Source organism: Cenococcum geophilum, assembly GCF_001692895.1.
Source record: "Cenococcum geophilum 1.58 unplaced genomic scaffold K441scaffold_17, whole genome shotgun sequence".
Lineage (NCBI taxonomy): Eukaryota > Fungi > Ascomycota > Dothideomycetes > Gloniales > Gloniaceae > Cenococcum > Cenococcum geophilum.
This window is the reverse complement of record NW_027137575.1, coordinates 1,145,347-1,161,049: the sequence shown is the minus strand read 5'-3', so window position 1 is coordinate 1,161,049 and position 15,703 is coordinate 1,145,347. Positions and strand designations below refer to the sequence as shown.

General features: G+C 35.0%; 2 protein-coding genes across 2 annotated transcripts; one reads left to right on the top strand and one right to left on the bottom strand.

Annotated features, from left to right (window-relative positions):
- Nucleotides 1-3,603: 3,603 nt before the first annotated feature.
- K441DRAFT_676801 (3-hydroxyacyl-CoA dehydrogenase type-2) lies at nt 3,604-4,537 on the top strand (the record flags this gene model as incomplete). Its single annotated transcript, XM_067650996.1, has 2 exons — nt 3,604-3,897; nt 4,043-4,537. 2 exons carry the CDS (start codon nt 3,604-3,606, stop codon nt 4,535-4,537), a joined length of 789 nt encoding a protein of 262 aa, XP_067504817.1.
- Nucleotides 4,538-4,631: 94 nt separating this feature from the next.
- On the bottom strand, nt 4,632-5,523 carry K441DRAFT_556439 (U3 snoRNP-associated protein-like protein Utp11; the record flags this gene model as incomplete). The annotated part of the gene is made up of 2 exons (XM_067643326.1): nt 4,632-5,366; nt 5,428-5,523. The coding sequence occupies 2 exons, from the start codon at nt 5,521-5,523 to the stop codon at nt 4,632-4,634; spliced, it is 831 nt and encodes a 276-aa protein (XP_067504816.1).
- Between the last annotated feature and the right edge of the window lie 10,180 nt (nt 5,524-15,703).

The window sequence follows — 15,703 nt, the reverse complement described above, 5'->3', positions numbered from 1 at the left end:
TACGTTATATACTACGCACTAAGAAGATTATACGCCAGCTAGAGTTAATATTAATAAAAAGAACTTGATTAATATATTAAGATAGAAACGTACCAAAAGCCTAAGCATTTAAAAGTCCTTAGTATATTATCTATAGCCTTATTAAATCCGTCCTTATAAGGGTTATATAGTAAACCGCTAATATAAGACATCCGCATATTAAAATCAGTAATGCTACCCTATAAGAGCCGCTCTAATCTAAGTTAAAGAATAATAGGTGCCTTAAACCTAATATCCTATATACACTAACGTATAATAGAAGTATATCCGCAATTAAAATAATATATTACTATTACTCTTAGCATTTATTAAGCAACTTATATACTAACTATTATACACATTAGCAGAGGTATAGGTATAACATTAGGATAACAAACTATGTAAATATATTTAGTAGCTTCTCCTAATACCTTTATATTTTTGTTGGCGTTACCAAAGCTATATATAAGGGGATTAAATAATAAACCGGCTGTAGTTAATAGAAAGGCGTTAAATATATTTACGCCATCCTTTATAAGTTTCTTATATCCGCGCTATAAAAGCAAAGGAGCCTTAAAATCCGCTAAGCGCCGCGTATATTATATAATTAAATCCTTCCTAATCTAATTTATAAGATAGCGGATATCTAGCGCTAGAGACTTGGTCGTATATTCGCTGTTTATATGCTCGCTAAATACACGCTTAAAAATATCGCGGAGTAGGCTAGTATAACTTATTATAAGAATACTTTACTTAAATAGCTCGTCTATACTAAACATCAAATTCCCATATATCTAGATTAACTCCTTAAGTTAAAGATTAAGCAGTTTATTAAGGCGATCCGTCTTAAAGAAGCTATTTAGCCGCCCTTAGAGGTTAACTAAACTATTAGTAAGGATAGCCCGTTAAAGCACTAGATTATAAGCGCTTGTTCTAACTAGTTACTATAGAATTAGTATATTATATATATAGTTCTTTAATAAGCTTCTAGTAAAGTATAAGTAAAGGCAGGGGATTATACGCTTTAGTAGTCCGATATCCGCATACTTAATAGAATATTTTAGAAGCTTATAAGTATTAATAACCTACAGAAACCGGATATGATTAAAAAACTCCATATTATAGTTATTAGCGGCGGAGCTTAATATATCCGTAGAGGATAACGTCACTGCTAGCTAATATACGTTAGTAGATAGCTCTAATTTACATCGCGGCATATATCTCTTAAAAAAGCTACTATACGGATATCCTTAATATGCTCCAGAAATTGCTGCGGAGATAGGTTTTGCATATATTGCTCAGCCTTACTATCTACCTTAATATTACACTTATTGCGGATATAGAGCAGAAATAATATAATAATATAAGCGTCAAAGCTTTAGAGGATCAGCTCTTCCATATAATAAAATAGGGCCTTTTCCCTAGGAATATTACGCCGTCCTAGGTGGTTTATATAGGTGTAAAGCGCTAAAAACTACTGCGTGGCTTCCTTACCCCTATAAAACGTACGCATAACTATATATAGGAAGTTTAATTGCATATACTATAGCCCTAGAATAGGTAACACCTACTTATAGCTATTATACGCACCTTCCGCCTTAACCCGCTCCTCTTTACATAATCGGATAAGCTTTACGGTTTTTTAATCTCTGTATACTAGGAAAAGCCAGTTATTAAAAGCGGTTTCGCAATTATACTGCAGTTATTCTAGGAAGATATTCTCTATTATGCAATAGTTGCCGTTAATAGAAGCCTTACTATTTAGAATAGGTTCTAGAGTTATATACTCTATCCTTCTATAAGGGAGAATATTAACCGCTAGTATACGCGGATATTTAATATCCGCGTTAAAGTTAAATATACTATTAACCGTAGTAGGATACGCATATTAAATAGCGTCCGTAATAAAACTTATAGATATCCGCTTCTAGAGGTTATTAAACCTATTCCTAGCTATATTAACAACCTTATCTAGCTTAAGTTAACGGGTGTTGTTTAACATTAACTGCTTAAGGCCCCCTTTAGGCATATATACTCCGCGTAAAATCTTTCCTATAGTATACGAAGTGAACTTACTAATCTCGCCAATAACCTAATATTGAGTTTTTTAGTAATAGTTAAAGTTATTATAGACAATATAAACATTATTATAAATAGATAGAGACTTAATTAGTTTCTTAAGAGTTATTAGCGCTAGAAGGGCTAGTAAAATTAATAAAACCTTCCTTAGAATGTTCGGCTAGCCCAAGCTTTATAGCGTTAAGAGTTTTATAACTATTAATTAAACTAAGGCTATACAGAAAAGATAGTATACGGCGTTTTATATTAAGCGCCTAAAGATATAAACTAAGTAGACGGGTAAAACCATTTACGGAGTTTTAGGCGAACCCTAGGAGAAATATAGATATAACTATAACTATATATCCACCGTGCGGATTCTAACTACGTTCCTCTCTATTTAGTGCGGATATCCCCTTAATAAGCTAAAATAGTAGCGGACCGTACTACTAAACAAACTTGGCTATATTCTTAAGGTTAATATCCTTAAACTCTATATCTAGAGTCTATATATTAAAGGGGCTACGTTATAACTATAGTTGGCGAAGCTCTTTTTAGATATAGCGGATAGTATAGGTTACTAGCGTTGTATAAGTATTAGGCGTATTAATAAGTTCTTCTTATATTTCCTTATCCTCTAGCAAAGTAATAAGTAGGTCCCTTACTTTTTTCTTCTTTCTATTACCTCTGTGTCTATTTCTACTTTCTAAGTACTTAAAGACCAGCCTTTAAAAAGACTAACCCTATTTTTATAGAAGGTTCTTAATAATATTAACCTTTTCTTCCTTTAACGTCTTTATCTAACTGGTAGATAGAATATTAGTAAATAAAATATCCGTAAATAGAATATCTGTAGATAAAATATCCGTAGATGGAATATCTATAGATAGAATATCCGCTAGTTATAGAAAGGGCGGGCGGCGTAGGCGTAAGCGTTTAGCGTTATTGGTTACTACGCGGCTCGGTAGTATAGAGGTAGAATTATAGCCTCTACCGCAATAACTTCCTTTTAATATCGCGCGGGTATAAGGAGCTAAGGATCTCATAGCTTTATAGAGTAGGCTTTTCTCTATAATTTAGTATACTTTTAATGTTAATAGGTATTATAGGAGGGTAAATCAATTTCATTAAAGTTAATAAAGTCTTCTTATATAAACAGTGTTTAGGTTTTCTACAAATCTCGCCAAAGCCCCTCAGACTAAAGAAAACGATTGCCGTCCTAAATCAGCTTAGCGGACGGTGCGGATATTCCTATATCCGCACAATCGATTTCTTAGTCTGAGCTTCTGAGGTAACATGTCAGAGAGCGATGGAAAGTTGCATCATGGCTTGTGATTGTGAGATGCGTCTTATACTCGACTCTAAGCTCTATACAATATCCTCACACTACTTTCTCTGGGTGGATAATTACAGGACCATCGTAATACCCATTCAAACCATAAAGCCTCAAGCTCAATTCCGATTCTACGTTTCCACTCAGAAGCTTTGAGACCTTCAGCATACCTTTGCAGATCCTCTGCCTCCAATATGAAGCCTACAAATCGCACCTTCATCATCTCAGGCGGAGTATCCGGTCTCGGACTTGCCACTGCACGCAATTTACACTCTGAAGGCGCCTACGTGTCCCTCCTAGATCTAAATTCTACCGCCGGAGAGGAAATAGTAAAAGAGCTCGGCGAGCGGGCGCAGTTTTTCGAGACGGATGTTGCGGATACTGAAAGCATTGCTGCAGCTGTAGAAGGGACAGTAGAATGGTCTAAACAGACGGGTGCCGCGATTGGAGGTGTGGTTGCAGGAGCGGGGGTTGGGCTACCTGGCTTGGTGAGTTGCTTCACTTCTAGGAAATCAATAGGGTCGGGATAATCGAAGGGCTGTGATCCACTCGCGAACATTAGTGGAGCATTAGAACGATATTTGACCAAGGAGTTCTTTAAGGGATCTACGCTAATCTAGCTACTCGTTTCAGATCATCGACAAGAAGAACGAGCCACTATCCCTATCCTCCCTCGACTTCGTCCTCAACATAAACCTTCGCGGCACACTCGACCTAATCCGCCAAACTCTTCCTTATCTCACTACTGCTACACCTGAAGGGCTTGATGGCGAGCGTGGTATCCTAATTATGATATCCTCCGCCGCCGCATTTGATGGTCAAATGGGACAAGTGGCATACGCAGCGTCCAAAGGAGCTGTTGCTTCCCTCACTCTCCCCCTCGCACGAGATCTGTCAAAATACGGTATCAGAGCAGTGACAATAGCGCCAAGCTTGTTTGAGAGTAATATGACAAAGATGATGGGACCGAAGGTGAGGCAGGGCTTGGAGAGGGTAATGGAGTTCCCGAGGAGAGCGGGACAGCCGGAGGAATTTGCGAGGTTGGTGAGGGAATGTGTGGAGAATCAGATGTTGAATGGCACCGTATTGAGGTTGGATGGTGCGATGAGAATGCCGAGTAAGCTATAGGGCCTAGCTGTAATATACCATAGCACCAATGCTTGCGTGTCGTCCCAGAGAGTCTGAGCGAGTTTGCTGGAGTTGTTGCTAGATGAAAATATTTTCATCGTTTCCGCTCTCGAATTTTGAACTTGACGCCATTTTTGTTAACTCCACCAATTGTACCATTCATCTTTGCTCGTTGCTTTTCCAGTTCTTCTTCTGCGATCATAAGATCCCGCTCACGAGCCTTCACGGCTTCCAAATGCATCATCCGTCCTTCTTGTGCACGCACCCTTTTCTTCCTCAATATTCTCTCATCTTTTTCGGCCTGAAGTTTGGCCTCTTGTTCCCGCCTTGAAAGTTTTTTCATATTGACATCTTCTTCCATATCCTCATCCACACCCTTCTCTTCTCCCGTCTTGCCCTTCCTAGGCCGGTTCCACATCCTGTCCAGTCCTTCCCCGCTACCAGTCCCAAACCACTCCTCAGCCTCAAACCGCTTCTGCTCCTCCTCACTCCCGACGAACACCGTATGTCTCCCCTTCCCCTCATATCCCTCCTTCAGCACTTTAACCTCATTATCCTCAAGCACAATCTCCTCCTCCAGTCTCTGCCGGTCCTTTCTCACTACCTGCAGCATCGTCCTCACATACCCTACATCCTGAGTCTTAAGCAGTTTCACCACATCCATGGTCAGTGCTTTATTTCCTCGATCGGCAATCTTGCGCCCGCCATCTGACTTTGTGCTCATCATCGCAAACGAGAACTCGTCCGGGTTGCGGGCGGCGGCTTTTTCGCGCAGGATCCGGAGCCGCTTTTTCTTTTCATTGAAATCTTTTGCGCGGAGCGCGTAGTCCTAGAGGCAAGATTATCAGCATAGGCTATAGCACAGGAAGATAGATGGGGAGACGTGGTACTTTGTGCTTCTCAAGAATCCCCCATTTTTCTCGTTCTTTAGGCTGTGCGCGCTCACGGTGGTTGCGTCGCTGGACGCTGTTTCGAAGACTAGACATCTTGAAGCAGATGTGGCAAAGTGGATAAAGGTTGGATCTGTCAGTGTACAGTCAACTGAGAGGTTTTCCGTAGTCTGCCAATGCGCTAAGTGAAGAGGTTGGCGCCCAACGGGAATGTGAGTTCGCTTGATGCGCCAAGATTTCGTTCTTAGCACCAACCAGGCAGGCGCAAGATTCTTGGCAGAAGTCACTGTTCGTATTGGGCGCTTTTGGCGCTTTTGCTCGGGTTAGTATGCTGCAGGCACCCTAGCTAGCGCGATTTAACTAGCAAGCCCCACCAAACATGTTGATATTGCGATGCCGATAAAATGCTGCAGAAGGCTACCACTAAAAACACCTTTTTTTTTTGAGGAAGTTAAGCAAAAAGTTGTGATATATGACGTCATGTCTATAGGTTTCTACCCTCCCTCTATTAACTAGCTGCTAATTATATAGGAAAATCCTCTATTAAAGTCTACTAAATTACTGCCACCTATACGCTTTATATACGTTCTTAACGTCGATAAGGATAAGCCGGTAAAGGACCAGCTTAAGGTTATAAGGGAGGACGTGCAGTATACGTTAAATGAGATATATTAAGTGATATAGGTCATTAAACGGTTTAGTTAGCGGTTATTTGGTATAGAGGATTAATTAAAGGCGGTAGAAAAGGACTTAAAGGAGGCTAAGCAGGACGTTATACTAAAGGCTTAATTAGCTTTAGAGTCTTAATATTAAGGGCGTAAGGAAGTAGAGGGCTTAAAATAGTTACCTAGTTATTGCCTACTAAATGGAAGTTGTTAAAGCATTAAAGGTATAAAGGAAGCCTATAAACCTTAAATTGTAAGAGTACATATATTAGATCCAGCCGCGCTTGCGAATAATATCGCAAGCACTCCGTGTCTTTTTGGCCGAATGGCGACGTTAGGGCGGGAAACGTTACATATATTTATATACTATTCGCCTTATTGTTACGGACGCTTTAAGTACGATGTTACGACTACTTGGAGAAGAGTCGGAAGAAGCTAGTTAGTTGATACAAGCACGGTCCAGGATGGAGCCGGTAGAACCATGTGATGAGGAATGGTAGTACGAGTCACGTGAGGTGATCTGTGTGATCTGTATGATCTGTGGGATCTGTAACAGAGCAGGTAGAGCACACGTACATTACGTACAAGAAGGATTTCATAGGAGTACGGTTGTGTATTTAAGGACCCTTAGTCCCTACCTAGATAGTTCCTTCCTTATAGTAATTCTTAGAATATAATTAGAGTTAATCTATTAGGCAACCACTCCACTGGTTATTATTATGTTGTTAACTTACTTACAATACCTATACACCTAGCCCATTAACAGGACCCACCGTAGTACTTGCTATAAGGTTCCGTTACACAATTACTACCTAGTTACGGTTTTAATAAGTTAAATAACATGCTACCAAAAGCAGCCACTATAACGCCATCGACGGCGGTAACTACTTTAAGGTTAGGTAACACTAGTATAGCAGATACTAACTTATAACAACCCGTGACGGTTAGATAACTATAAGAGATAGTTAACTAGTTAATAAAGAATAACGCGATACTTAAATAAAGGATTAATAGGATAAGGGTAGTAAAGATTAAGTTACCTTTAATTAAGAGATTCTTAGGAAAGAGGTTAAAGCTTAAAGGATTTCTTACGTAAATACACTTTAAGGTTACGCAAGAAGGAGTAAAACTACTAATATCTATAGATTAAATAGCTTATGCGGGATTATTCTTATTAGAAAGGGCACTTAAATAGTTTAAGCCTTACCTTATAGAAGTATAAGTAAATAGAATAACGACTATTAACTAAGAGGTGCGGTTTATATTCTTAAGTTAGGAAGAATTTATAGAGCGACTTATACAAATGTTTGGAGATCTAAAGGCAGTAACTATAGTAGAAAGAAAACTCTAAGATATTATGTAATGAACCTTAGTAATTAAGTATATAATATAGTTCTAAACGCTAGCTATATAAGTTAAGTGGAATAATAAGGCGCTTATGGCATAGTATAAATAGGGACTTAAGGCTAAAGTCTAGAACGTAATTATTCTAATAGAAGATACGGATACCTTAAGGGAATTAATAGATTAAGCGATTAAGATTAATAATAGGATCTACTAAAGGGAACAGGCTAAGAGAGGTTAGGATAGAGTTCTATAGTTATATAAGACGTAAAGCACGTAATAACTAAAGCTAAGTTAAAAGCTATAGTATAGCGCAGAGCTAATAGACCTAAGTGGTACTAAAGAAACCTATAAGAGATAAAGTAAGAAACTATAAAAACCTAGAGGTTAGGGATTTAGTAATTATAGGACTAAGGAGCAAAGGCTAAACTAGGGATCTTAGTAGTAGAAGATATTTAGGCGGACTCTATAATAAAGTTAGTAGTTTAGAGATAAAGCTTATATAAATTGCGGAAAATAAGGTTACTTTATAAGGGATTATAAAGATAGTTAGAGTTACTATATAATAAAGGGAACCTAATTAGTAGAAGATATATACGTATAGAGGGATAATAGTATACTGCGAGGAACAAAAGAGTATTTAATTAGAAGTTTTGTATTTTATTATAACAATACATACTAAATTTATAAAGACGCTAAGTATAGCATAAGCTATTGGCCGTAAGAGCTAGAGTTAAAGGGACTTAGAGGAATTATAGAGTTAAATAAAGAATAAGATTAACTCTATAAGCTAGATTAAGATATCACAGCAATATACGGATAACGATTAGTAACGATAACAATAGAGTTAGAGTACTTATTAATTAATAGCGATAAGGTAAAAAAAGGAACTAACTAGGGGTATTTAAACCTTAATAACGCAATAGAAGTAGAGACCGAGACCACTACCGAATGGGGCTTAGTAATGGGTATTATGACACCGTTAGATACGGCATCCATCGCTTCGCGAGACGGAAGGAAGAGTATTTTATAAAGATCAAGCAAGCAGACGACTGCTAGTGCTAATTCACCACTCGATAAAGGCAAAAGGCTAAAGGCTTAAGATTCTTAAGACGAGATAAGAGAGATCTAAGATTCTAAAGACAGGATGAGGATAGCTTAAGGACCCATAATAGACGAAAACCGATGGAGTAGAGTAGTAGCTTAGTTTAAAGATATACGAATGAGCTCGGGATAAAAGTTTCCTATAGCACAAGATTCTTAAGATAAGATGAGTGAGATTTAAGACTCTTAAGATGAGATAAGAACACCATAGACGCCTAGTTAGACTAAGGCGGGAGCTAAGCTTAAGTTAGAAAGCTTAGGATTAAGAATCTTATAAAACTAAGATTTTAATATACAAATAAGGACTACCGACAAGATTAAGAAGTAAGAAGACTTTAAGGATCCACTTATAAGACGCGAAAGGAAAGAAACTATAGAGGAATTTAGAGCAAGAATTACCTTATAGTAAGAGCAGAAACTAGATAAGAGATCTAGTATACTAGGCCGTATAAGGGACAGAGCGCTAGTATAAAGAATTACTAATAGACCTAAGATAGGTACACCAAGAGCTAAGTAGCTTACTAAACTGGAAGAAGAAGAGGATCTAGGAATTCTAACTAGGTTCGAAGAATAATATATAAAAGGCTATTATAACGTAGCAATAAAGAGATACTTTCTTATGGATAAGCCGTATACACTCTAAAAGTTATACTAAAAGTGGTATAGACAACGACATAATGATAAGTGGGAAGATTTCTATATATAGTTAGATAAAAAAGTTATCTAAGACCACCTAATTATAGAGAAGGCTATAACTTATATTAAAGGAGCCTTAATTATAATATTAAAGGATTTAGAGGAGTAATTAGAGGACTAAAGAAGTAAGAGGCAAATTATAGTACCTATAAATAAAGTTGTAATGCTTAGATTAATATAAGGGAGGTTTAAACTTAAGGATAAAGATAAACTAAGAGTTAACCTAAGACACTAGGCATATTATATACTATTGTGGATAGTATATATGGATAATATATATAATATATATAGAGCACCTAAGGATAAAAATCGGAAGTATTTAATAAGGATATATTAGATAATAGACGAGGCAAAGTATTAAAACGCTAAGTATATATATAGTTAGCACCCTATAGAGGTTTAAGGATAAAGGGACTTAATGCTTTAGCTAAGAAGATTCCTTATAAAAGAATGCCTAGATAGACAATAGTAGTGGGAATATTTTAAAAATATGTATCTATAGCATATTAAAGATAAAAAGCAAACTAAGTATTGGCCTAAGTTAGACTAAGTATAAATAGGATCTAGTAGCTAATAGTTAGGAAAAGTAGAGGCCTATAGACCTAGAGGGAACTAATAGTAGAGCCTTAGACCCTTAAAGGAATTTAAGGTTAACACCTAAATTTATAAGTTAAGTGGTAAGATTAATAGTTTAAGGCATTAATAGATAGTGGAGTAATAAGGAACCATATCTTACTAGCAGCAGTTAAAAGAATGGGATTACTATATAGGAAAAAAGAGCACCCTTACCTATTAGTAACAATTTTAGGAGATCCGATAGCCTATGGAGGGGGTATTATTAATCTTAAAATAGGACCTATTTAGCTAATTATTAAAGGGAAATAAATTGAGATGTCTTTTAATATATTACTATTGGGGAATAATAAGGCAGTATTAGGAATGCCTTAGTTACAGGAATATAATCTAAAGATTAATTGGGTTATAGGTTAGGTTAATATTAAGGATACTTAATGACGTAAGATATAATAATAAGCTAAGTTAATATGGTACTAAGTAGGAGCGACCTATAAGGAAACAGAAAAAGGATTAAGTTATATACTAAAAAGATACTACAAGTATGGCAAGAAACTATAGTCGCTGGAAAGTAAAAAGCTATTAGAGTATATAGTATAGGACTATAAGATAGAATTAGAACCAGGAATAAGTCTAAGGTTTTTTCTAATCTATAAGCTTACTAAAGAAGAAGGTAAAGCACTAAAGGAGTTTATCTAGGAAAATCTACGAAAGGGATATATTAGACCCTCGCAATTATTAGCGGGTTATTTAGTACTGTTTATACTAAAGAAGAATGGTAAACTAAGGCTATATATCGACTATAGATAGTTAAACAGCATCACTAGAAAGGATAGGTATCCTTTATCCTTAATTAGCAAAATCTAAGATAGGATAGGTAATGCATAAATCTTTATAAAGATAAATCTAAGATAGGCGTACCATTAAATTAAAATTAAGGAAGGCGATGAATAGAAAGCAGCCTTTAGGTTAAAGGAAGGACTATATAAACTATTAGTTATATAATTTGGGCTTATAAACGCACTAGTAATGTTCTAAAAGCGAATTAATAATATGTTAGGAGAATACTTAGATAAATTTGTTATGGTATATCTTAACAATATTATTATCTACTTAATAACTAAGGAAGAATATGGAAAACACGTTAAATGGGTCTTAAGGAGACTATAAGAAGAATAGATGCTAGTAGTAATTAAGAAATGCGAGTTCTTTACTAGGAAGACCGATTTTGTTAGATTTATTATTAAACTAGGCCAACTTAGTATAGATTTAAGAAAGATTGAGGCTATAGTAAATTGGTAAGAACTAGAGAACGTTACGTAGTTAAGATTGTTTTTAGGGTTTTGCAATTACTATAGAAGGTTTATAGTGCAATAGTTAAAGGATATTAAGCCATTTACGCAATTAATAAAGAAAGAAGAACTATAGATATAGGGAAAAGAGCAATAAGAACTATTTAAAGAAGTTAAGAGGTTATTTACCTAAGAGCTAGTTCTTAAAATCTATTAACTAGGACTAGAGACGGTTATAGAAATAAATATATTAGACTTTATACTAGGGGTATACTTTATATAAAAGCATNNAGATANATAGCACCTAGTGGNATACTATAGTCGGAAGATAATACTACTAGAGTTAAACTATAACATCTACAATAAAGAGTTATTAGGTATAGTTATAGTACTTAAAAAATAGAGAGTATTCTTATAAGGTATAGAAAAACTATTTATAGTTAAAACGGATTATAAGAACCTAACGGGATTCCTAACAATAAAAGAACTTAATTAAAGATAGGTTAGATGGGCAGAGATGCTTATAGAGTACTATTTTAAGATTTAGTATACTAAGGGTACAGATAACACGCAAGCTGACGCGTTAAGTTGTAAGGCTAAACTATAAAATAATAAAAAGCCATTAGGGGCTTTACTGCGAAAAGACATAGATAGACTGATTAGGTATAATTATCCGAAAATTATAGTAATATAAGAAGATAAACTGGAGAGAGTTTATGAGTTACTAGAGAGCTTTTAGGTATAGAGAATTCTAGAAGCACAGCTAGAAGATCTATAGATGGATATATACGAAAACCGAGAAGTAAAGTACGTCCTAAGAAGCATAGCAGAGCATTTTATGGAAGATTTCTATAAGGGAATGACTTAAGGATACAACGGAGCTATAGGCTTAGTGTTAAGACTCTAAGAGGAGTATATTATTGATGGAATCTAGAAAATAGCTAGGAGGGTTACTAAAGAGTGTTTAGATTGCTAAAGAAATAAACTAATAAGGTATAAGCTATATAGAGGGCTATAACCTATTAAAATACCAGAGAGACTATAGGAGGTTATATTATAGGACTTTATTATTAAGTTACCAAAATTAAAAGATCCTATTACTGGACAAGATTATAATGCAATCTTAGTAATAGTAGATAAGCTTATAAAGTGGGGATACTTTATAGTATATACGGAAGAAATCTTAGCAGAAGACGTCGCTAGAATCTATATTAAAGAAGTGTTTATAAAATATAGAGCGCTAAGTAAAATTATATTAGACAGAGATCTAAGATTTATAGCAGTATTCTAGGAGGTATTTTTAGCGGAATAAGGAGTTAGAGCAGCAACTTCTACCGTATATTATCCGCAGATAGACAGTTAAATAGAAAGATTAAATTAGACACTAGAACAGTATCTAAGATATTATATTAATTACGCATAGAACAATTAGGTATCGTTATTACTAGTTATATAATTTATATATAATGTAACACCATAAAAAGGAATAGGTACTTCACTATTTGAGGCGAATTACGGATATAAGCTAAGAACATTATTATCGCTATATTAAGTAAAGAAAACAAATAGTAGAGCTAAGTAAAAAATAGAGACTTTAATAAATCTTTATACAGACCTTATAGAAGCAGCTAAGGTAGTATAATAAAGAATAAAAAAATACTACAATGCTAAGAGATCTGAGGGACTAGATCTTAAGGAGGGAGATAAAGTGTAGCTACTACACAGAAATTTTAAAAGTCAACAATTAAGTAAGAAGTTAGACCACGTTAGACTAGGACCTTTTAAAATTATATAGAGGATTTCACCGGTTATATTTAAGTTAAACCTACTAGCTAAAATAAAGATCTACCCTATATAGCATATTGCAATACTAGAGCTAGTATATAGAAATGTTAAGCCACTAGTTTACGAAGCAGACACGTATAGAGGGTAAGAAGAAGACAAATAGCAAGTTTCTAAGATCGTTAGTCATAAGGACGTTAACGATAAAACATAGTACGAGGTAAAGTAGATAGGCTACACTAAGACTACCTGGGAACCACTAGAGAATTTAAAGAACGCTATAGGAAAGGTATAAAAGTATTGGAAGAAAATAGGTTAGGTAATATTAATAAAGAAGGATCGCCAAAGAACGAGTTACCTAAGGGGGACCTAGGAAGAGCGACTGCCGAACTACTCGGAGTTGTTCCCTTTATAGGAAGAGAGTCGGTTCTCTTATTACTAAGTTCCTGTAAACCTTATTCTATAAGTTTCCACCCCTTAAAATAGACCTTCTTACGCACCTTCTTAAGACGGATTAACCGAGTAGACGTAGCAAGACAAGAATTAAGGGCTCTTTACTAAGCATCAGCGGCCTCCTTCTTAGCGTCACAAGAACGATAAAGTTCCGCCAACACTACTAAGAGTTTATTATTAAGCTTTATAGCGGTAAATTAAACATAAGACCCTATAACAAATTACTTAGGGAACTCAACGACTATTAAGAGTAATAGAATATATATACTTAGCGTTAGAAACGGAGCAAATGTCATAAGACGAATAAATATTTGCTTTAGTGCACTCTAAATATAAAGAGGGTTGCTAAGATAAAGGACTCGCCAACGTAATACAGACTAACCCCTCTTTCGTATAATAAGAATATAGAGATAGTATAATCTCACTAAGAGATAGTATAATAGTAATAGTACGAGACCGACGGACTATAGAGGAAGAAGAAATTACTTTAGGTATAATAAGCAATAATATTAACCAGATTAATTAAACGAATATTATACCTCTAGTAAACAACTTAGAGATGCTAGGAATCTTTAAGGACGAAGATAGGGAGGAGGGAAATAGTGTTACGGACGCTTTAAGTATAATATTATAACTACTTAGAGAAGAGTTAGAAGAAGCTAGTTAGTTAATATAAGCACGGTTTAAGATGGAGCCGGTAGAACCATGTGACGAGAAATAGTAGTATAAGTCACGTAAGGTAATCTGTGTAATCTATATAATCTATAAGATCTATAATAGAGTAGGTAGAGTATACGTATATTACGTACAAGAAGGATTTTATAGGAGTACGGTTATATATTTAAGGACCCTCAGTCCCTACCTAGATAGTTCCTTCCTTATAGTAATTCTTAGAATACAATTAGAGTTAATCTATTGGGCAACCACTCCACTAGTTATTATTACATTATTGACTTACTTGTAATACCTATATACCTAGCCTATTAACAGGACCCACTATAGTACTTGCTATAAGGTTCCGTTATACTTATCTTTACTATAAGCTTCTTTACCTCCTTCTATCCATATATCTAGCGCCTTAGTAGGCCCTTATAACCTTACTTCTTTATAAAAATTTTAATAGAACGGTAAGTCTATATCCTATACTGTTAAATTATAGGTAGTAGGGTTTTAGCAGTAATATAGGTGGTTTTTTAATTTGTTTTAATATTTCTATAGCTAGGCCTAATACTAGGTTAATATTGCCCGTATTTTAGTAAGTCTTAATAAAGAAGACGCTCAGTATCTTGCTTATTTAGGCCTATCTGCTAACTACCTATAATAATAAGATTCAATACTAATTATATACGGAAACAGCGGTGGTTTTAAAGGAAGGGCCTACTTAATATTTAGAAGATCTTCTTACTAATAATATAGGCGTTAATTATAGCTGTATTAAGCGCCTAAAAAAATAAGGGTAGCTAGGTATATATAGTAGTAATCTAGGTAGTATAGTAGCTTTAAAGCTAATTATAAATATTAACGCCGCTTATTTAGTTATTGTAGTTAATAGAGACCCTAGGAAGCGTTAACTTCTTAACTAGATTATTACCCTAAATATTAGCTACTAGCTTCTTACGGAAGGAATTATATACCTATAGTTAACGCTAATTAACTTTATTAACGTCTTTATTACTATATATTATAGAGTGAGTATAAGCGGCGATAATATATAGCAAGGTAGATATTATTAAGCTATATATATAAACTGTACAAGGAGGTTAAGACGTTGCGTAAAGAAAGAAGGTAGGAAAACGGGAAGAAAGGGTATATATTGTGGACTTAGTTGCTTAGTTAATACGTATACAAAGCAGAATAGGATTTAGGTGGTAGTCCTAATAGAACTTAGTAGGATTTAGTAGAACTTAGTAGAACTTAGTAGAACTTAGTAAAATATAATAGAATACGGTAGATTATCGTTAGATTACCGTAGATTGCTATTAGATTACTATCTTATAGTTAGTCTCTAGTTGCTAAGTTAGTAGAAATAGGTAGATATATATAAGGTATTACGGGGGTATCCCATAACAGTACCCCCCCTTTAAACTTAAGCTTTTACGAGATAGGGCTGTAGTAGTTCTAGATAAAGTTTATAAAAGTCTTTTACAGCTTATATAAGTTTTATAGAGTTAATAGGTTCCTATAAGGGCTTAATAAAGCCTCTCTATTTTATAAGATATATATATTAGCATTTCCGTTTATTATACTTAATATTATTAATTCTTTTAATAAAGTACTCGTTTTTACTATCTACTTTAACTAGTAAGGGAGGGTCTTATATTTATCTGGGCAGGGCGTCTAATATAGGAGTAATAGGGTAGAGGACTA